The sequence below is a fragment of the Mesocricetus auratus genome, unplaced genomic scaffold (assembly GCF_017639785.1).
Source record: "Mesocricetus auratus isolate SY011 unplaced genomic scaffold, BCM_Maur_2.0 Super-Scaffold_100018, whole genome shotgun sequence".
NCBI lineage: Eukaryota > Metazoa > Chordata > Mammalia > Rodentia > Cricetidae > Mesocricetus > Mesocricetus auratus.
In genome coordinates, this window is record NW_024429199.1 from 1028098 (window position 1) to 1049969 (window position 21872).

General features: G+C 44.5%; 1 protein-coding gene across 1 annotated transcript in view; it reads left to right on the forward strand.

The window, feature by feature from the left end:
• Window positions 1-21872, forward strand: part of LOC101824351 (sine oculis binding protein homolog) — a 159631-nt gene that overhangs the window by 77975 nt on the left and 59784 nt on the right. Inside the window, 1 exon segment of the mRNA XM_005073213.4 lies at window positions 18453-18548. Within this exon segment, the coding sequence (XP_005073270.1) occupies window positions 18453-18548 (96 nt within the window).

Consider the following 21872-nt stretch of genomic DNA (forward strand, 5'->3'; position numbering starts at 1 on the left):
ATTAGGTTGGGAGCAGCACAGATTTCAGCGCTGTGAGCCGGCTGCTCCCTCACACCGGCAGCTTCAGTAAACTAAAGAGCCCTGACCGTCCTTGGATGAGAAGCAGCTGCCTGCGGGTTATCAGGACACTGCTGGGCGTTTCTCCAGGTCCCCTCTGCCCTCTTCCTTTTGTACTTTAACCTGTCAGTACCCTGTGAAAAATCCTGTGTTATAATTTATATCTGTGCCCCCCGTTGGGTTCCCTGGCCACGGCTTAGTGTCTTCATTTGTGAAACAGGAGAGCCAGTCCCAGCAGGCTGGAAACCTTCATGTGCTGACCCCTGGAAAATGGTCTCCATTTATTAAAAATCTCTAGACCCCTTCATTCTCCCCCGAACATATTTAACACGAAGAGAAAAGAAAGGGAGACTCATGATTCTAGGTGGTGTTTTGAAAGAGTTGTTTTTCAGAAATCTCAGTGCAGAAGGCAGGGAAAGAAAGAATAGTTAGGAGACCCGTCTTGCCCCTCGTGTGTCCCAAGCAGAGGGCCCTTTGCAGCCTGATTTGGTTCCAGAGATGCTTGTGATGTGAATGAGATGCTGGTGACTGGGAGGGCAGATGTATCTCATTGCAGGACAATGGGCTGAAGACCTGGGGATGAGAGAATAAAGATAACGATTCCATTGCTGCTCCCTACCAAGTAAATCAGAATTTCCAGATGAATTTCAAATATTTCATCAAAAACAAAAGCAAAACATTAGAGCAGCGTTGGATGGATCCCAGCAGAGGTTCCCCAAGGATACTATGTGCATGGGACTAAAACCCTCGGTGGACTTGAAAACACAGTAGGAGGGGCTGAGATGGAGGCTGGCTGCACAGGCCCACCTTGCCAGGCTGCCTCTTTGTTGCAGAGCATGAAGCAGGCGCCTTAAGTTTTCTTTACTTTTTTTTTTTTTTTTTTGGCTAGTGTTGCATCTTATAACTCAGAGTCTAGCTTCTCCTGTCCATATTTTTTTTTTACTGCACAGAAGGTTTCCCATTTTGCAAGTGTTTGCAGCACGGCTGGGCCCGGAGCTAAAACACAATGCGTATGGAGTGCAGTATGCATTCAATTCACCAGGTTCTTTCCACCATATGGGCTGCGCAGGGTGCTTTTCACTTGAGATGCCACTGCCAAAGTTGCCAGGAGCCCAGAGTAAGTGGAGGAGAGGGCATGCAGCCCTGGGCTTCACCACACCTGGGGAGAAGAGCCTGGTGTTCGGTAGCTGCCTTCATTCTCCCCCCTCTTTTGACTTGTGTCTCTGTTTTCCAGTCATACACGGTCCTGTTATCGGCCTTCTCTCTGAGCCTTGACCCCCTGCACCAGCCATTGTTAAAGCAAACATGGAATCCCAGTTGAACTTCCAGGAAGAGAGCAGAGGAAGTAATTAGTACTTATGCTAATGACGCTAGCAAGACTGTGGTTAAAAACTCATCAGTTACAGAGGGGCCATGACAGGAGGGGGAAAGCTAGTCCATGTGCATTTTCTTTCTTCTACGCAGTTATTGTCTTTTATTTCCCACACGGCGCAGCACAACGAGCATTTTTATAGGAAAGTAATACTGGTCTGATCTTTGTGGGAGAATCTCTCAGCGGAACATCCTTCATGCTAAGTGTGATTTCATGGTGAGAAGGAGAGTGAGGAGTGTCGGGTTATACTTCTATGATGCTGCTGCATATCCTTCTATCTTGTAACCTAAATAGATATATATTCAGGAAACTTCACTTGGATGTTGGCTGCTTAAAGAACCATAACCTCTTTGATTTTATCGGAAAGTTAACATTCATTTGTCTTTTTGGGTTTTTTTTTTCTTTTTCACTTTCCTTTAACTCAGACACTAGCGTAGGATGAAGGGCCCTCCACCCACAGGCCTGGTAACAGGGTGTGTCTACACGTGCTGAAGATCCCTGTCAGGGTAATAACAGTGCTATTGTAGTGGATCCATTGTGAATGGGTCAGTGTCTCCACTTGGTTCATTGACTTCATGTTTCTCACAGGCTTTCTCCCTCAGCATGCCGATGCTTGCCTTTTGGCCAATAGACAGGGACATTCATGCTTGTATTTTCCATAAATGCTGAAGAAGTCACTACTCCTGACTATACGCATGATCTAGACTACATCCTGAACTGTCTGCGTGCTGCCACATTCCTGATAAGTGGGTCTGGGAAGTTCTCACACTTGGTGACCATCTACTTGGAATGGCAAGGCTTTAGCAGTCTGTCCTTGGTATCACCACTCAGTTCTGTCTAGTGAAGGATCACAATCACCGCAGAGAAAAGAGGAGGCCAATGCAGAGACTGTCCTGTTCATGTGGAAATCTGTCTGGACAGAGACACCGCTGTGGCTGGCCGTACTCCATGAGATATGAAGGAAACACACTCAGGCCTGAGTTAAAGGGTGGTGAAAAGAGAAGTGACCATCCTCTGGCTTTGTTTTTCCTGTCAATCAGGGCTAGCTGGTACTTGCTACCCACACCTGATTGAATGAGTGGTTGTAACCACAGGCAAAGCTGAGGATGCTGTTGGGTTGCCCAGGAAACAGAGCTGAGCATTTATGGTACATGTTGGCATCTCCATTCTAAACCAAGGGCCAAAGGGAAGAAAATGTCTTAAAACTAATAGAATTCACTGTCATATAGGAGGGGCTCCTCAAAGTCTTGGGCTTTATCTCTGGCCAAGGAAAAACCACAATAGAGTCTCCCTGTATTGTGGATGATACAGCGTCCCTTTGCAAGGGTGGTGACAGCCACACTGGAGTTCAATTCCCATTCATTTGGTAATTGGTTATTTTAACACAAACTGTGCCTGAGGAACATGATTACACACCTGTCAGCCATCTGATGGGAAAGAGAGCGCGCTGTGAGCAGAGGGACAGGCCACATTTCTACTCTGGTCTCTGTGGAGTCTTCTCCATCAAAGATGTCATTTTTCATTTCTACTGAAACAAGACAGATATGATAGCTACGGCCTTGTCGGGATCATTTATCGGAAGTGCTGCCACAGACGCTAATCCAAACTAATACAGTTTCATTTTGATTACATCTTTGCAGACATCAGATCCTAACACCCGGGAGGGCAGGGTGTAATATTCAGAAACAAATGAATATAAGCTCTGAGTGGTACCTGCACAGCAGCTTCCTGTGGCGGGGGAAGTGGTGGAGAGAACTAGAAATCAAGATGTTTTGTACAGGAAGGTATTTTACATTGAGATGAAATCAATCAGTGAAATGAAAGGAAGCCTTTCCGGATGCTCAGACGAAGGAGAAATTGCCATGATTGGTCAAACCGAAGGATTATAAAGAACAAAGTATGTGCTGGAAATGTGAGCACATTAAAAATAAATAAATAAAAACAAACCCAGGGGCCATCGAGATGGCTTGATGGGTAAAGGAGCTTTCTGCTAAGCCCAACAACCTGGGTTTGACCTTAGAAACCCAAGTGATAGAAGAGAACTTACCCCACCCCAAGTTAGCCTCTGGCCTATGGCATGTAGCACTCTTCAATAAACAAATAAAGATATAAAAATGATACTTGTTAAACTCCAACCTCAAAGGCAGTAGTTAGAGCTGAGTTCTAAACAGAATAAAGACCCAGTAAACGCCCTTGGGTTAGTCCTTGTTGTCAAGTTTAAACAACCATTTTGCTAATTTACACACATTCTATGAAGTGGTGAATCAAATGTCAGATTGTTTGGACACTGTCCTTTGTTTTCCCCATTCCCTGGTGTCATTGATGGGACTAGTCAGCCTAGAAAAGGCATGTGAAATCACAATCTATATGCACCCGGCTTACATACATATGACAAATGTCTGCTGACCATAGTAATAAGGACACACTTTGTTATTGGGTTAGGGACAATGCTTATACAGGGTAATGTTAATACATAAAGGATGTAGAATAAGCCGGGCGGTGGTGGCGCACGCCTTTAATCCCAGCACTCGGGAGGCAGAGGCAGGCGGATCTCTGTGAGTTAGAGGCTGGGCTGGACCGACAGCCTCCAAAACAATACAGAGAAACCCTGTCTCGTAAAAACCAAAAAAAAAAAAAATGTACAATAAAGAGAAACGGTGTGAATGATAATCACAAAAATGAATATCGAAATCTTGCTGAGTTCTTTGGCAGAATGTGAAGGATGTAGAATTTGACGGATAGCAAGCAATGCCCTAGGATCCTGGACTGCTCATGTGGGAGCTCTGCAGGGTGGGGATGTTATTTGTTGATGGAGATGATATGCAAGAAGAAACTAAGAAGAGATGCAAAGAGGAGGGAGGGCCATTGAGATGGCACAGTGGGTAAAGGCCCTTGTCATCGAGCCTGATCCCTAGACCCTACATACGTGGTGGGAGGGGAACGGACCCTGACGCGTTGTCCTCTGACTTCTGCATACAAGATGTGGCACACGTGCACCCATATGCACAAACAGGCCTGCACGCACGCACGCGCGCGCGCGCGCGCACACACACACACACACACAGAGTAACTAAAAATTTTTCATAAATAAAATTAGCAGAAGGGGGAAGGAAAGAAACAAAGACAGAAGGATGCCTGATGCCTGTGTAGGAGCAAAGTCGATGATCAGATGGCGAAAGGGCTAGACGTGGTCTCTCCATTTGGACTGCAGCCACACTGTGCGCATCATTAGAATCCTGATTGGTGCATGCATGTTTCCAGACCTCCTTGGCTCTTTGCCAGCAGCTCCCGATGGGCATCTGCCTGTGGTTCCTAATCACCCTCTTAAAGCTTCACACAACTTAAATTTTAACCAAAATTTCAATGTGAGAAAAGACAGTGAATCCCCATTACTTCCCACCAGCTGATCTTTTCCTCTCTAGGAAAAAAAAAAAGACCATTTGTGGCATCTAAGTCACTGTCATCCATTGACTATTTACTCTGGGGCATGTTTTAGGTTTCCACCTCCACCATCCCAGGGTTGACATCAAATAAGCTTTATCACCACTTTATACTAGTATCCCAATCATGTTAACTTTCTTGATACTGTGCAGAATATCTTACCCTGAGCAGCTTCCAGGAGGACATACTTGTGTAGACTCATGGCTTGAGGAGGCAGCTCAAAGGTGGTAGATTACCCCGTCTGAATGGGGGGTATAAGCATTTGGCTGGCTTTCCCCCCTTTTCCCTTTTTATCCAGCCTGGGGCCCCAGCCCTTGCAATGGTCACCCCCACATTCAGGATGGGTCTCCCTACCTCAGTGAATCCTAAACAACCTCACAGACACACCCAATGGCCCAGCCTGAGATAATTTCTGGCCCAGTCACATTGATAATAAAGACTGGCCATCATAGTCACACATGACGTGCTTGCCTGTGAGGAATTTGCTTCCGACTTGATCTTAACTCTGTTTATAGGATGTCTTTTATCCTTGGAGGTTGCCTCAATATACTTTTAGAAAATTATGATAATTTAAAAATCCAAATTTTAAATGAGACAGATGCGCACTTTAGATTGTGTATGGATAAACCTCGGCAAGGGATCTTTGCTTTAGTGTTTTTGTTGGACCTGAAAAGTTAAAGTGTGATGAATGTGGGAGCCGAATGCAGTTCATTTCAGGTGTCTTACTTCCCCAGTTACCTGCTACTGCTGGCCTCAGTCAATGCTCAATAACAGTGAACAAAACGAAGAACGGGTAGAAGCAGAGAAAAGCATAGCGTAAGCATCCTCACCAGTGGTGTCTGGGCTCTGCTTGGCCACATCTAGTGGTTACACATTAATGCAGTTCAGTGCATATGAGAGTTTATAAGGCTGCCAAGACATTCCTGTGGCTCAGACAAGGTCTCTTATCACCTAGGGAGTGGAAGCTAACTGTACTAGTGTTGTGCCCAAGTTGCAAAGTCCCCAGAGACCACCAGGAAGACAGACCCACTAAACTGCAAAAGCAAGGTTTAATGATTGTTCATCCACCCATGACAGGGACCCCGTCTGACTAGCTGTCACAGCAGCCCCCAGAGGGAGAGAAGTTCCCTGTCGACTGCTAGGTTTTAAAGACAAAAGTTACAGGATTACATCAGTAGGTACGGGTTGGTTTCTGATTGGTTGACATTTGGGAACAATCAGGAGAATTTTTCAAAGTCATATTTTGGCATGAAATACCTGTGTATCAATTATTTTTATTGGTCAGTGCTGAGAGGGAACATTCTGTGGTTTCTATGGCATTGTCTTGATACTTGCAGGTGGCCTGTTGCACATAGATACCAATAGTTTTCAGAACTATATCCTGGAGGCTACAGGAGAGGTTTTGGCCCTCCCTGGAGCTTCTTTTGTGGCCAAACAGTTCCTAGGAGGCTGAGGCTGGGGGGGGGGGGGCTGGAGTTTCTTTTTGTTCATTTTTGGCCCTAGACTCAGGGGGTGGGGGCTGAGGATCTGGAGTTTCCTTGTGTCAGAGGCCTACGTGTCTTTTCTGTAGCTTGTCATGGCTGCTAAAGTAGGGGGCTGAGTGAGGATATGGTCCCTGTTTTTCTAAATTATTAGAAGTGAAGCCTTTGAGTTTAGTTTACCCTTTTCATTAGGACACTTGGTTGCATGTAAATTCTACTGGCATGTGTTAGAAAGGAGAGACTCAACATTAGTAATGATTTTATCAAGCAGTAACCCTGAGTCCCATTTTACCATCTTCTGAATCAAACCAGTTTTGTTTTGTTTTTTGGTTTCTGTTTCACAATTCGCCAAGACTCACAGAAACAGGTTTCCACTCTGGAGTCTGGGGTCTTTGAAAACGTGCCTTCACCTCTCAGAGAAAACAGATTTTCCCTCTTACCTTTGAGTCCCACAGCCATCCATTGTGGGAGATGCAAGTGAAACAGAAAGACACTGTGAAGGGGGGGAGGCACCCCCACCTTCAGCTGTCTGTCAATTTCAAGATGTCTTCTGTCCCAGCTCCATGAATGATTTCTTGCTCCTGGCGCCACACCTCAGTCCCTGGCCTCTCTCTCCTCCCATTGTGTCCCAGTCCTCAAGTGCAAAGAAGCAATTCCTTCCCATCTGTAGAATTTACGTGCTTCCACAGAAGCTCGTGTCTGCTACCCCGTCTGTACTTTTGTGGCCTGTGCTCCTTTAGCCCCCTAATAGGAGCCACTTCCTCTGCAACTCCTCCGATTGAGCTATGTCGAACATCAGAGCTTCGCTGTGAGGAGGGAAAATGAGAGGCAGGATCCCGCCTCCCACAAGGCCCCATGGGCACATGGGTAGTGATCCATGTCTCTGCCCTCTTTTTAATAATGCCTGCCGCTTCTGTTGTCCATTATCAACCTGTCCGGAGTCAGTTGTCAGCCTGTGCCTGGTGACCCAACAGCGTACGACCCAGCTTTGCCTTCTGAAGCACTTGAGTCTTGGCGAAGTCACTTCTGTTTCCTCACAGGCAACATGGAGGTGGTGGAGTTATAGACCATGCCAAGGTTTGGGACACTTTAATGAGCTTCAGTCTGTAAGGGACTCAGCACAGCGCCCAGCACAGAACAATAATGAAATATTATTACTATTGCCAAAGCAACTACTGCATGGAGTTTTCGTCCTTTGTGTCTGGTCACTGAGGTGAACATGGTGGCTACCCAGTGGACTCTAGTCTTGAGAGCCTCTTTCCAGTGCATGGCACCTGAAGGGATTGTGGGCAGTTGAGATATCGGGGATCTGCAATAGTTTTGAGTGAATAAAGCAGACAGAAGGGGCTGGCTATTTACAGGGTGGAAACACACCTCGTTAAACTCAATTTATGCTAAAAAAGGATATGGAAACCCAGGCAGCGTTTCACCTTGTTTCACTTAGGTTTTGATCACAAAATGTACTTCCTTGATATAAAATTTAATAGTAATAATAATAATAATAAATGAGAAGCAAGAAATACTTAAAATTGCCCTCTGAAAATAGACCAGGGTTTGAGGATCAACTGTGGGCTTTGATGGGGCCATCTGTAAGCCCCAGCCAAATTCTGCCTAAATGAGTCTCTCCTATTTAAACATGCCACAATCCCAACTTTTATTACCTCCATTCATCATCTGCAGAGTGGCTGGGACTTAAGATGAAGACTCCAGAGCGTATCATTTGAACAGAGGTCGTTTATTTATGACACCCTACTGCTGCCATCTTTACAGTCAGCTCCGCCGAGAGGTTGATTGGCCCTAAGTATAGGAACGGTAATTTAGGCGGTTTTTCTTCTTTAAGCCTGGAGACACCTCCGTTAACAGGTCAAGTGGCACACGGATCGTAATTGAAGCTGTCAGGAAGACCAGCATGTTTGGAATGACATCCGGACTTTGTACTCTGAAAGGCCCAGGGGGCAAAGCCAATGGATGTGTCACCCCAGCTTTCCCATTTTCCTGTGTCCGTGGGTGTAAATCATGGCATCACCACATGGTGCTCAGAACAGTTATGTGCACAATGCACAGCAAAAGCAGATTCGCTCCGGCCCTAGGCTTTATCCTTTGTAGAAGGGCTACTGTAAGTTTGTACAAGCGGTATGCCATACTCTGTTTCTTCCTAAAGAGATCCTATTTTTAAGAGAAAAAATTTTGGGGGCATAGTTAATATGGCGTCCCGGGCTACAGCAGTGATCAGAGTGAGACAGGGTAGGCCACAGCGAGGCCCAGGATGTCAGGATAAAGGACACATCTACAGGAGGTTGGCACACTCTGGCTGGGCCAAGTATTCAGAACAAAAGTTCTAATGTAGGGCCATAGGCAGGGTACAGTGGGGGGAGGGGTAGCATGGCGTCCAGATGGGAGTTGGTAAGAGCTGCCACGGGACAAGTGTGATGACCAACACCAGTCTCGGGGCTTCTGCAAGCCTGCTCTGTTGGTTGGTGGTCACATGGGGAGGGCATGGCCTGAGTTCAGCTCCGGAGAACCTAGAGATAGAGCTAGCTTTATCATAACTAGGCTCCCACGGTGGAGTTTCTTTGGTGAGTGGGGGAAAAAGTTGTTAGTGGGAGTGGGGAGACATTATCACATAGTCGTGACATCATACTTTTGACAAGTATTTCTACAAGTCCAGAAGTGACTACTCTTGAGCTGAGAAATGAGTTTGAGCAGACCGCTCATTTCATTTCACGCCTCTCCTGTGACTACACTCACCAGGTGTGCCTTCCTAGTTGCCTCTTCAGAAGCAGAATGAATCGAGCGTTGAGGCTCACCCAAATCCTTTCACGTGTTTTCCAGTGTCCATTGCCCCCTTGCCTGGAACTATACATGCATGTCATGGTAGGTACCACGATGGCTGTGTTCTGTAAACACGACCCAGGGCATGTGAGCTCACCCAGAACCACATTCCAAGCCTTTGGCATTGTTCTCCCAGCGACAGAGCTAATTAGCCATGCACCTGCATCGCCTGCATTATCACATCTGTCTTCTGGGGGTGGAGGGCATTGTGGATTGAGCAGAGGCTGGCACTTGGCCTTTGGCTGTCTGAATCACAGCCATGCCTTCATGAATGATGACAGTAAAGCAAGCTTACTCCTCAGCAAATGCTTTCTCAGTGTTTCTGCTTCAGCCAGGAGTAACCAGTATCTTAAGCTGATTCGTAAGAACAATAATCACAGTCACAGCTGTGCTTGTATACCGTAGTGAATGAGACACTGACACTGAGCCCTTTGTGGGCTGCTCAGCATGGCTTACAGGGTTAAAAGTCAGTAATATCCCAAAGCTGGTAATGCTCTGGAAACTCACAAGGAAATTCTGAGAGTGAGTTCCACAGACACGTCCCTTCTGATACTGAGGAGACTCCGTGCCATAATTAATGACGAAACCTGCTTGAAAGGACCATAAAGAAGGTGCTTTTAAGATTATTTTTCATCAGACTTGAAGTTCCTTCTCTTTTAGTCACTGACACATGGACTCACATTTCTTTTCCTGAATTATTTGCATGTGCCCATCCTACCTCTGTCACATTAAACATCCCCTTCCCTAACTGCCTCGGTTCATTCAGTCCTGGAAAGTAAAACAGAAGGATTATGAGAACACACACACGAACACACACACACACACACACAATTTAGTGACACTAGTGTTCATAGCTTATGACACAGGGACTTCTTTAGCTGGTAGCACAGGAGAAGTAAACAGTCAGGATCTATGGAGTTAGACTTGAGAGCCAGACTGTCTGGATATGAATTCTGGTCCTACTACTTGTTAGCTGTATGGCTCATAAATTACATCACCTCTCTCTGACTCAGTTTCCTCATAAATAGGAGTAGCTGCCTGTGTTATATGTTAATATAGAGAATACTGGTACAGAGCCTGGTGTGTGCAGAAGAAAGGAGAAATGTTGGCCGTTATTAGCAATCTCTGATAACATCCAGAGCAGTTTCTTAACCTGGTTAGTAGTGCACTTCCTAATCTCATTTGGGACCTGGCTGTTTCTGGGGCAAGACATCTTGTAGATAATGACGCCTCTCTAGAATGCCTGGATCCCCTTTGAGCCTTGCAGATGGGGTCCCGGAGTCTCCCTGCATCCCTTGCCTGTTTCATATTTCCTCTGATTCTCAGGTCCACCATGAGGTCTGCACACACAGATATGCACCCAGCCCCCTTCTGCCCAGTGATTTGAGAGGCCGGGATAAAAGCACCGACTGCAATGTCTAGAGGAGGCCAATTATTTAAGCATTTTATGGGTGCCAACCGGTAGCAAAGTGGAGCCATTTCTGTTTGCCTGCCTTTTGTTTCCCATCACAGGTCCCTGGGTAATAGATGCAAATGAATAGTGAAAAAGCCAAAAGGCAGGCGGTGGGCGGAGGAGGCGGGGGGGGAGGGGAGCAATCAAGGCGCTGGGATAATCCAGTGTGGATTAAGGTCTTGGAATAATCAGGCACTGCCAGGGTGTGCTGGTGGCACAGCTGTAATAGCAGAAAGGAACTGTAGGCTGGGGGCTTACCTGTGGACATTTTGAAATAACAGTTCTCACCAGACAAAGGCATTTATGTGGTCTGACAAAGAGCGGTGAAGATAAATGCAGAAGGCTCACCTGTCCAATAAAGGAAAAATGGATTTACAAATGAAAAGTAAAAAGGGAGGTTTTCTGAACTACTTAGAAGCCACTTCGATGACCCTGCAGCACACTGCTGTGCTGGGGTGAGCGTGATGTATCTAGGTTCACAGGGTAGCTGTGTTCCAGGCTGATGTGGACTTTGCCACTGTAACTGTTGTGCAACCCTTTAGGGCCCCAAGAAGGGCGACCATTAATCAGGCACAAGCTAGCCGGGTGCCTTTGTGGCTCTGAGCAGTTCTTCCTGACGTCTTTAAGATGCTCGTGGAAACCATAAACATGATTCAGTTCCCATTATCTTCATGTTGCATATTTGTTACCATTATTCTTTGAAGACTCCAAATTGGATATTAAAAATTTATGATATATATAAAGGTTTACACGGAGTTAAAAAAAATCTCTGCAGCAAATAGGACCCCTTCTCATCTATCAGAGGTGTGTGAGCTGTCAGAGGAGCCTGGAGAACCATGGGGAGAGCCAGTCTGGTGCCCACGAGGTGCATGGAGAGTTAGGGGGAGGTGTGCTGGGAAGCGGCTTCTCCTTCCATCCCGTGCTAAATGGGAGTTTAAATACATTTTGTTACAAAGAACAAAGTAAAAGAGCTCCATCACAGGACTCCCCACAGACTGTCTTCACTAGCAGATGAGCGGGGAGGTCCCGGCTGCAAAGATTAGCGGTAATGTGAACTGAGAAGGTTACTGGATCTGGAGACTGATGCTTGTGGGTGCCTGGGGTCTGTCCAGTGCAGAGAGCCTGGTGCTAGTAGGAGAGCTCTGTCCACCAGAGCTCTCTGTCAGAGCTGCATGCAGACACACAACTCAAACTACATAGAGCTCTATTTGAATGGAAGGCAAGTCAGGGTAGGGAAAACGAAATGTTTCTCAACGTTGGCTTAAAGCACAAGCAGGGTTAATGAATCCATTCAAGCTGCATTTACAGGTGTCTTAGGGTGACTACTGCAGAGATGAAATGTCACAACCAAAGCAGCTTGGGAGGAAAGGGTTTAATTGGCTCATACTTCCACATCACTGTTCATTACTGAAGGAAGTCAAGGCAGGAAATCAAAAAGGGGCAGGAACCTGGAGGCAGGAGCTGATACGGAGGCCATGGAGGGGTGCTGCTTACTGGCTTGCTCCCCATGGCTTGTAGAGCCTGCTTTCTTATAGAACGCAAGACCATGAGCCCAGGGATGACACCACCTGCAATGGTCTGAGTCCTCCCCCACCAATCACTAATTAAGGAAATGCCTTAGAGGCCTGCCTACAGCTCCCTCCTCTCTGTTGACTTTACTTTGTGTCAAGTTGACATAAAACTAGCCAGCACATATGTTATACAAGCATGGCTAGGGCTTCATATATAATGTGTGGCCTCTGCCCTTAGAGGATTAGAAAGGATTAGTTCATGAGGGAGAGAAAGCATGAATCATAAGCAAGGTGAGCTCAAATGAGGCATCCCAGACTGGCCTGGGACATTAGGAAAAGGTGAGATACAGGATCCAAGGAAGAGGGTACCTAGCTGGTTAGTCTAACTTAGGAATGGGTTTATGGGTGAGGACTTAATAGAAAGGGCAGAGGTTAAGTCTAGGGGAAGGAGAAGAGAGAGAAAAGGATTGTTGGCCACCATCCAAATCAGGTGCAATGCCTGCTGCAGGGCTGAGAGCCTGCAGAGGAGAAGGGATACGTGATGGGCAGCAGCACATGGGACAGGCAAGTGAAACTCAGCCAAGGAGAGAGCTCTGGGGATGAGGACCAGAATGCAAAGCGGAGTGTCCAGTACTGTGCTTGAAGGGTAGGAATCCACTCACTCACTCCATCCCTCACGTGCAGAGCCCCTGTAACAGACCAGGTGCTAGACCACACCCTGGAGATTGGCAGCTGATCGGAACAGTTTGTTCACACAGGGGCCCCACAGAATCATGTGCTCAGGTTAGGACTCAGAAGAAGACTTCACAGGTGTCATCCATAAGGCAGTGCAGTTGAGGAGGCTCGACAATGTGTAAGAATTTTCCAGAAGAGGAAAGGAGAGATAGATTCTATTTTTATTCATAAAATGACCTTTTGTTCATAAAGGCATTCATAGTCCTATAGTAGGCAGTCTGTGATAGCCGCCAATTCCTCTGAGCACTCTTGATATATGGACACATGGTATCAGAAAAGGAAACAAAACTTCCCAAACTGGAGTTCTAATCCACTTACTATGAATTTGAAAAAGTAAGTTTTATTGCTTCTGGTTCACAACATTAGTTATAAAATAGAAAGTCAATGTTCCCCCTATGTCTCTATAATGCCTCATCTCTAAACCTAGCCCTCAACTTTGAGATGTACTATTTTTGTTCCCCAGTCTGGTACCAACACCACATGCGTGGGCTGACACAGCTGCATCTGCTGTAGCGCTGGGAGCTGGGAGAATCTGGAACCTCCACCACATTCTCTGCCCCCTAGCTCTGACTCCAGGCAAAACCTTTCCTTGTTTCCAAAATAAATGACAGCACGGTGACACTGAAGTATAAGCTCCCATTCATCACAGGGAGGTATAATTCCAAAGCTTCATTGTCTCTCTACTTACATGACAATGACATTAACCTTTCCATAAAGGCAGAAACATCCCTCTTGTCTGAAGTAGGCAAATGGAGTTGTTTCTAGAATATTCTACAGGCAGAAAGAAATGATTTTGCTGAAGTATGAACATGGCACCAAGACTTTTTCCCATAGGAAGAAATGATTTCTTTGAAGAGTTAAAATTTGTTACAGAGGAAATTCAAAATAAAACAAGCAGTGATTCATAGAAAAGTGAATGAAAAAGTTAAGGCAGAGGTTTTGGAGTAGAGTCATGTCATTAGCCAGAGTTACATCATCTAGTGTTTATTTAAATACTAGGCACAACATGAAAACAGATTGCGAGATCAAGCATGGTGCCACATACCTGTAATCCCAGGATTTGGAAGGCTGAGGCAGGAGGATCTTGGGTTTGAAACCAGCATGAGCTCCATAACAAAACCTTATTGGGGAACGGCTCAGCAGTTAAGAGAGCACACTGCTCTTGCAGATGACCGGAGTTTTATTTGCAGCATCGTGTGTGTGTGTGTGTGTGTGTGTGTGTGTGTGTGTGTGTGTGTGTGTGTGTGTGTGTACATGTGTGGGTGTGCATGTGTTTGAGAGGAGGGTTCACAGCTGCTTCTAATTCCAGTTTCAGGGACATCTGAGGCTTCTGGACTCTGCAGGCACCTGCCCTCACTGTGAGAATGTGCACACACACATATACACAATTAAAAACCAAAACAAATCTTTTTTTAAAGCACAAGCCTATGAAGAAATCTTACAGTTTTAATGAAGTTTTTTTTTAATTTTTGTTTCTTTTATAGCAAAATGTGAAGCTTTCTTAGAACAGTAAGACAAAAATGTACCTTTGGCCTGACAGTCACATTTATTATTATACATTTGTAATAAAATGCAACAAAATAGTCTCTCATTTATGTTTCCCTTTAGTGGCACAAATATTCAGCACATTAGTCAGAATAAAACTGTTGGGAATAAGACACATGGAGTGAGTTAGCCCATCATCCAGGGTCTCGACAACATTCCTTCATTTCAGAACTTGTCACTGGAGAACAAAGTCAGACATTCACACTGTGCTACAGCACCAGTGGGTGCCAAGAGCTACAGTAGGGTGGTCTACTTCTAGCAGCCATTAGATGTGTATTGTTTGTAGCGAGTTTATGAACAATAATAAAACTGACTGCAAGTCTTTCTGTTCTGTGTTATTACTATGGCCTGCTGTTTGGGAATAATTTCAGTGTCCACATCCTCATCTGCAGGGGTAGTTGGCTCTTTCTGTATGCACCCGCAAATAGAGCAGATATAGAATTAAGGCACAGGCACCAATATATGGAATTCTAAGTTGTCTTAAAATGTAAGATCAGTAGAGCTGCATAGAGTCTACCTGACAGCCCCCAAGATGCCAAGGAATGGTAAGAAAGTGCATTTTTGGAGAGTGTTAACCAGGCAATGGTTGAAGAAAGTAATGATAGACCCAATCCTGCCTTGCCCTCCAAACTACACCCTTGTTGGGGAAATGGAAGTCAAGTTAAGAGAGAATAAAATGTAAGTACTGGTCTTGGTTGGAGAGGTGGAAGAAGGCATTGCCAGGAAGTGAAAGAAAAGCCCTCCAAGTCTATTTGTTCATTAGAAACCAAGAGACACACATGGGCAATCATGAAATTTTGCCGACCCTCGCCCTTTAGAGTAAGACCCACCTGGGGGGGGCACATCTGCCAAGCATTTCACAGTGGCTCGGTGTCCTTTCGATGCCTGGGGGTGCCCTCATTAGCCCAGTGGTTCTTGGCTCTGCTTGTACATTGCTGTCATCTGAGAGTTCCTTATTGTTTGGTTTTGTTTTCTATGAGTTCGCAAAAAACTACACTCTGAGCTCTACACTGGACTAATTAAATTAGATTTGTGGAAAAATAAAGAAGATAAGAACCAGGAACCAATATGTTAGTAAACAAACAGCAAATAACCCACTTAAGATGGTTCTAATATGCAACCAGGGTAGAGGGCTACTGCCTAGTTGAATGCACTTAATTCCACCTAGGAATAATTTAAAATTTCATTTAAAAACTTCCTAACGCAAGGGGGTCACTTTGGTGAGAGGTGTGTGTCGGGGCGCACGTGCACGTGGATATAAGGGTGAGGGCTCTACATTCCTTGGATTTGTGTGGTCTCCATTCTATGCCATAGGTGGAAGCACAGGAAACGCTTCAACAATGGGTTGTTCCTTTTCTTTTTCATTTATTTGTGTGTGTGTGTGTGTGTGTGTGTGTGTGTGTGTGTGCATACACACGTACCAGTGCCTTGCTGTGGCACATGTGCAGAGGTCAGTCTCTCCTCCTACCATATGGGCCAGGGATTGAATCAGGTCTTCAGGCTTAGCTGCAAAAGCCTTGTCCACTGAGCCGTCTCAGTGGCCCTGGAGGGTAGGATTTCTTGGACTCTGGAGTGAGGCTGAGTGTCTGAGGAAATAAGGGGGTGAATACAATGGTTCTTCAATGAAAAGAAAGTTCCTGGCTTCTCTTTATTTCCAGTGTCCCCAGTCTTCGCTATTATCTTCTGCTCCTACTTAATAAAACCTCCTGATGATAAGACTTGCTATGAAACATATAAAGCACACTCAAATCTTAGATAATGGGACACATCACATAAAGAATATGTGAGCACCTTGCATGTAAGTGGAATGAATGTATTTTTGCCACTTATGTTGAAAATATCCCCAGGCATCTGGTGTGTATGAATGTGTATACATAGTACATGCATAATAAACATATTCCACCTTATGAATATTTATACACAAGATACATATATATTGAATATAGGCATACATATGTAAATAGTAGCCCTTGTAAACGATATGCAAATTTTGCTTCTGAGCATATGTATCACAATGTATCAGGAATATAATAAATCCACCACCAAGCCAGGCATATTTTGAAGTGATATTTTCTTGAGTTGTTTATGATAGGGTCTAGTTACTGTCCGGTAGGTGTTATTTTTCATCAGTGAAAAGTAAGTCGCTGGACATGGCAGCATCACTTGAAACGAATGTGGTTCCTTCCCTTAAGAGGTCTGATCCTTGTACAGTGGCTTAGGATTTTGCTATAACGAAGTTAATATTGCTGTCACCCATTGGCATCTCAGAGCCTTATTCCAACTGCCCTTGGTCTGTGTACTCACTGCTGCCCCACCTGTGGGGTCCCCTTAAGTTCCATCACCCCACGATGTCATTGCAAAGGAGTTCCGATTCAGTATAGTGGGAAGGGGGTCATTGGCTTCAGTTGACTGTTCAGCCACAGGATACAGTGCTCCCTTCTTTCTCTGTCATATACAGCCTAGCCTAGAACACATTTTAATTTTATTCTGCTTTGGTAGGGGACAACGGCATAATGAAAAGGCACCGCATCACAGAAATGGCCATAAAAGATATCTCAAAAATGAAACCCAAACAGAACAATCCCTTTTCACGCAGACCTTGTTGCAAACCAGCCTCTCTTGACCCTGTCAATCCGTTTCCCAGTTCCACCTAGAACCCCCATGACGAGCAGCAGAAACCTTTACTAAATACAAGCGACACAATTTTCAAATGTGCAGAGTATGGATTCCTTTTTAAATGACAGTCTACAGCATAGCTAGGGAGCTCTAAGTGACATTTGTCAGGTCAGATTTTGCTCTGTCAGAGAAATAATACGAAAGCACTGTCATTGCTGTGTCACCGACTCTGCTCATGCCCCCCCCCCACATATCACAACAGGTAGTTCTCAGTTGTTCCCTTGGTGCCAGACATACATTTTATCTAAAGAGACAGCAGACAGAGCTACCTGCTGCTTCCTGCGCGGCTCTCCCTGTGTTTTTCTCCTTTTTCCTACCTCATTGGGGGCTTTAAAAAATCAGCTGGCAGGTGGCCAGGAGCTCAGCATTTGAATGCAGTGCAAAATGGAATATGCATAATTATATGCAAGCCATATGTGAGGGAGGCAAGCTCAGCTGTGGATTTTAGGAGGCCAGGAGAGAGAGAGAGAGAGAGAGAGAGAGAGAGAGAGAGAGAGAGAGAGAGAGAGAGAGAGAGAGAGAGAGAGAGAGAGAGAGAGGGAGAGCTGCAGAGTACAAGTGTCACCAGATGAATGGATTAATGAGTGTGCTTTGGACACACCCCTTTCGCCCACCTCTCCCTCAGGCCAGCTCCAGACCAGAAACCAATGGCGATTAGACAGAGAGGACCAAAATCGGTGTTGCTGATGGATAATGTTAATGCCTCTATTGAAATGGCAGCTTTCTTAATTGACAGCATAGATCAAAATGACCAGTAACTTTTAACGCAGCTTCTGAATTAAATCTATTTTTTAACCGCATTTGATTGGAGAATCATTGTTCTTATGAGATCATCGATCCTTTAGGATCTTTATTTAAAAATTGAGGGGAATCAATTTATCTCTAATAGTATTGCAGTTCAAAATATAATATGCAAATTGCTTTTCTTATGGCCTTGCTATTAGAATTTCTTAAAAGTGCATTATCTAGAAATTGCTTAAGCATGCCAAAAAGTTTAAACACGTATGTATGTCGTTTAATCCTAATTGTGCCACGAATCATGTCACTGAGTCACTGCAACACTCAAGTGGTGGTGATCTCCAACAAAATTAGTTGACTTTTGGTTTGCTTTGTGCCATTCGAACTACCACACCACAATGAATTTGCGTGTTCAAACTAAACAATACAAAGAAAAACAAAACTCAAATTCTGATATCTGAAAGGCATACTGCGTATTTAAACAAACTACTTAATAATGTTGTTATTTCTGGATTCCCGTTTGTTTAATGATCTGAGCTGTTATGCTTTTAGCTTTTTTTTTTCTTCCATTATTTGTAAGTCCCTAAATAGGCCGTTATATTTCCCTTCAGGCTAGAGATGAAGATGGACGTGCTGAAACTTACCCCCAGCAGCACTATGCTAAGGAAACTCCAAGGCTTGCCTTCAAGAATAACTGCGAACTACTTGTAAGAATAACATACTTACAACAAGTCTAGAATGTTACTTTAGCACAGTGAAAACAGTTTTTGTGAGGGTTTGTTCATGATTACATAATTTATGAAATATTATATTTTTCTGTATAGAGTTCTAAGTGCTAATTCTGATATCACTGCATATTAATTATAAGATCTCAAGTTGTTTGCAAATCTTTTATATCTGATTTTAGAGCTTGAATGGCCCTGTCTTTATTAGCTTGTTTTGTATTGTAGTTTATAAGCAGTCACTTGGAGAATGGCTAGTAAAGTTAAAAATATAACTTGATACATGGAGCTTGGAGAAAACCCCACCCCATCCCACCCTTCCGCCTACGTCTTAAGTGTGCTCTATTGTAGCAGACAGTGGTTGCTGGGTTTTCTTCTGATAGGAAAGATAGTCCATTTGACACACAGCACTCCCTTTAGGATTCAAGTATTCCTCCACTCTCTTGCCAAACTCCACAGTCTCTCCCCTGCAGAAGGAGTCAGTAGTGACACGGTGTGGGGGGTGTTTACTGTCGAGAGAGAGGGACATCAGCTGTGATGAAACTCGGTTCCAACGCAAGGTTAATTTGCTGTTCATTTCAGCATTTACAGGGAGACAAGATGAAAAGCAAGCAGGAATGCCTATTATATTTCTATTAAATGAATCTGTTGGGACCTAACATTCTTGATTAGCTTTTGAAAACGAGTGCTCGGCAATGCATTTTCTGTTTACCTACAGTAAACAGAGAATGAATTGTCATTTATTTAGAGATGCAAACACCGCTTTTGAAGATGAAGCTTTAGGAAGGATCTAGCATGTTGCCCCTAAATGTTCTTTTCTTTTCAATTGCATTAAAGCAAAAACATTTGCTCCGACTAAATGAAATCAGGGATGGAAAATGAAGATGCTCGGCTGTTACATTTTGAGGTAGCTTAATTCCTGTTTGGATTTTTGGCCAAATAGAATAGAGCTTTGCCAGATCTCTGAATTAGGAATTCCCTTGTGCACCAGCCTTTGGATTTGGCTCTGACACCAACTGTTTATTAGAAACAAAGTGGCCAGAGAGCAGGAGAAGAGTGAAAAATACAGACCTTCCCCTTCTAGTGACAGTGGCTGCATTGGACAGCGAGAACCTCCTCCAGGCAGCGCAGCAGGCACAATCACAATACCAGCACTCAGGCTGTGTGTGCAGTGCCCTTGACCAATCAACCTGCAGGCAGACACACTGCTTATAAATGCAATCGTTCACATGAAAATTTAACTCACCTGATATTTTATTTGAGGGCTCTTAAACGCCTGGGTCTGCTATAGCATTACCCATTCTGCAGGAAGCCCTGTACACTTGGTTTTTTAAAGCTCTCTTGGTAACTGCCAGGGGTGAGAAGGGGAGAGCATTTACGATGTTTTGGTATCAGAATGCTTTCAGGGTGCCTTAGTTCTTTTTAGAAAGATTGTGAGGATCTATATACCACACTTAATCCCTCCCTATGTATTGGAAAGTAAATGTGCTTCAATGTATACTGAAGGAATTTTTTTTTAAAGCAAACATCGTCTCCAGATACCTTTAGAGAAAGTAAATGCATTGTGATTACCTGGCTTACAGCAGGACCGTGTCGCTAGTTTTGAGAGATTTGGAACAATTTTCCTCTTAGAGTGGTTGCTGTCAGAGAGGCTTTGTTTTGTTCCACATCCTTTCCTGTGGTTAAAAAAGAAGAAGAAAGAAAATACAAGTAAACCTACTTCTCTAAGGAGAAATGTAAAAAGTATATATGTATGCATAGATGTATTTGCCAGCTGCAAGGACAGCATTGTGTCTGGCTGTTGTGAATGCCTGAGAAGTTAGGCTTCCTTGCAAAGGAATTATTCATTCTTGAGAGATGGGAGTTCCTTTCCTACCACAGTTCCAAGGAGGTTTTTTTAAGGAACCTGGCGGGGAAGATTGAAAACTCTACTCCAAAGTGCCTTTTTAGCTTAAGAGTGGTTCTGGCATCTTCTTCCATGCTAGCTTCAGCCACAGTAGCAGCTGGTTGGGAGAGTGAGAAAAGTGTTGAGGACAGAGGTCTTTGGAGTCCCCGGGTGATCAGATGCACACAGCTGGAGGCTTGTCCCCTGGGCCACAGAACTGTCTACTAGGCCAGGTAGACAGGGCATTGACTATATTATTGATGGCTGAATGTCTCTGTGCCCCTCCCCTAGCCCACATTTCTTGGAAGAGGCAGGAATATTGAATAACTTACAAAAAAAAAGCAAAGTAAAATCAATGCCTGGAATACTCAAGTGTGTGTAATCAGAAGGCACCAACAAAGACAGCATTGGCTGTAGTAGATTCTGCCGTGCAACTAGAGAGTTCCTGTAGGGTATTGATTTTTCCATTTAGATCCCAAACTGTGATGTGTGCCTTCACACTAATTTACTGTACATATGACTAGATATTTGGCTTAGTCGCCAAGATTCTTTCTTTGGTGGTAACATGGCAATTTCATCATGGTTTTTAAATTAATTTATAAAATGAAAGGCAATAAAGACCAATGATTAGATAAATAAGTCCTATGTGATAAACAGTTCAGTGACCATCTAGTTCTTCATAGGCAGGTGTGTGTGTGTGTGTGTGTGTGTGTGTGTGTGTGTGTGTGTAAGAGGAGGCTCTCCTACATAATCAAACTATGACCAAAGAAGACAACGAGTGTGGGTAATTAGTATGATCTTAACACTGACAAGAACATAGCATTCAAAAACTAAGAAGGAAGTGCAGTTAGAGCTAGCCATGGCCACCAGCACTTGCACCAAATTCCAATTCCATTGCCAGTCCCTTTATGGTTGTTAAGTTTCTCTCTGGAGAAAAAAATGTTGGGATTGCAAGGTTTCTCATCTCCCCTAACGAAATGCCCATTGGGCTGTGGACTGTAGGAGCTACAGTGAGAGGAAATTCTTATGGATGTTTTGAATTCATATTTTCTCATTAGACAGTTTCTTGTTGGTTCACAAGTTGGCTGGGTGAAACTCTTGTAGAAATAAAACATAAAATTGAGTCCTGGAAGGGAAAGACGTACAGCTAGAGGGAGTTGTTGAAAGGTTTGGAGAAGGAAATGATGACAACTGAATTATTGATATCCCTGTGTGTGTGTGCTTGTGTGGGTTCACTCGAGGGTGCGTGCGTGCGTGCATGTGTGTGTGTGTGTGTGTGTGTGTGTGTGTGTGCGCGCGTGTGCGCGTGCACTCATGCTTGTTTAGGCCAGGCTGTTGGCCAGTGAGTCTCCAGGATTCTCTGCCTCCCCAGGGCTAAGATTGCAAGTTAGAAAGCTAGCAAGTGTAGGAAGCCCAGAGAAGGA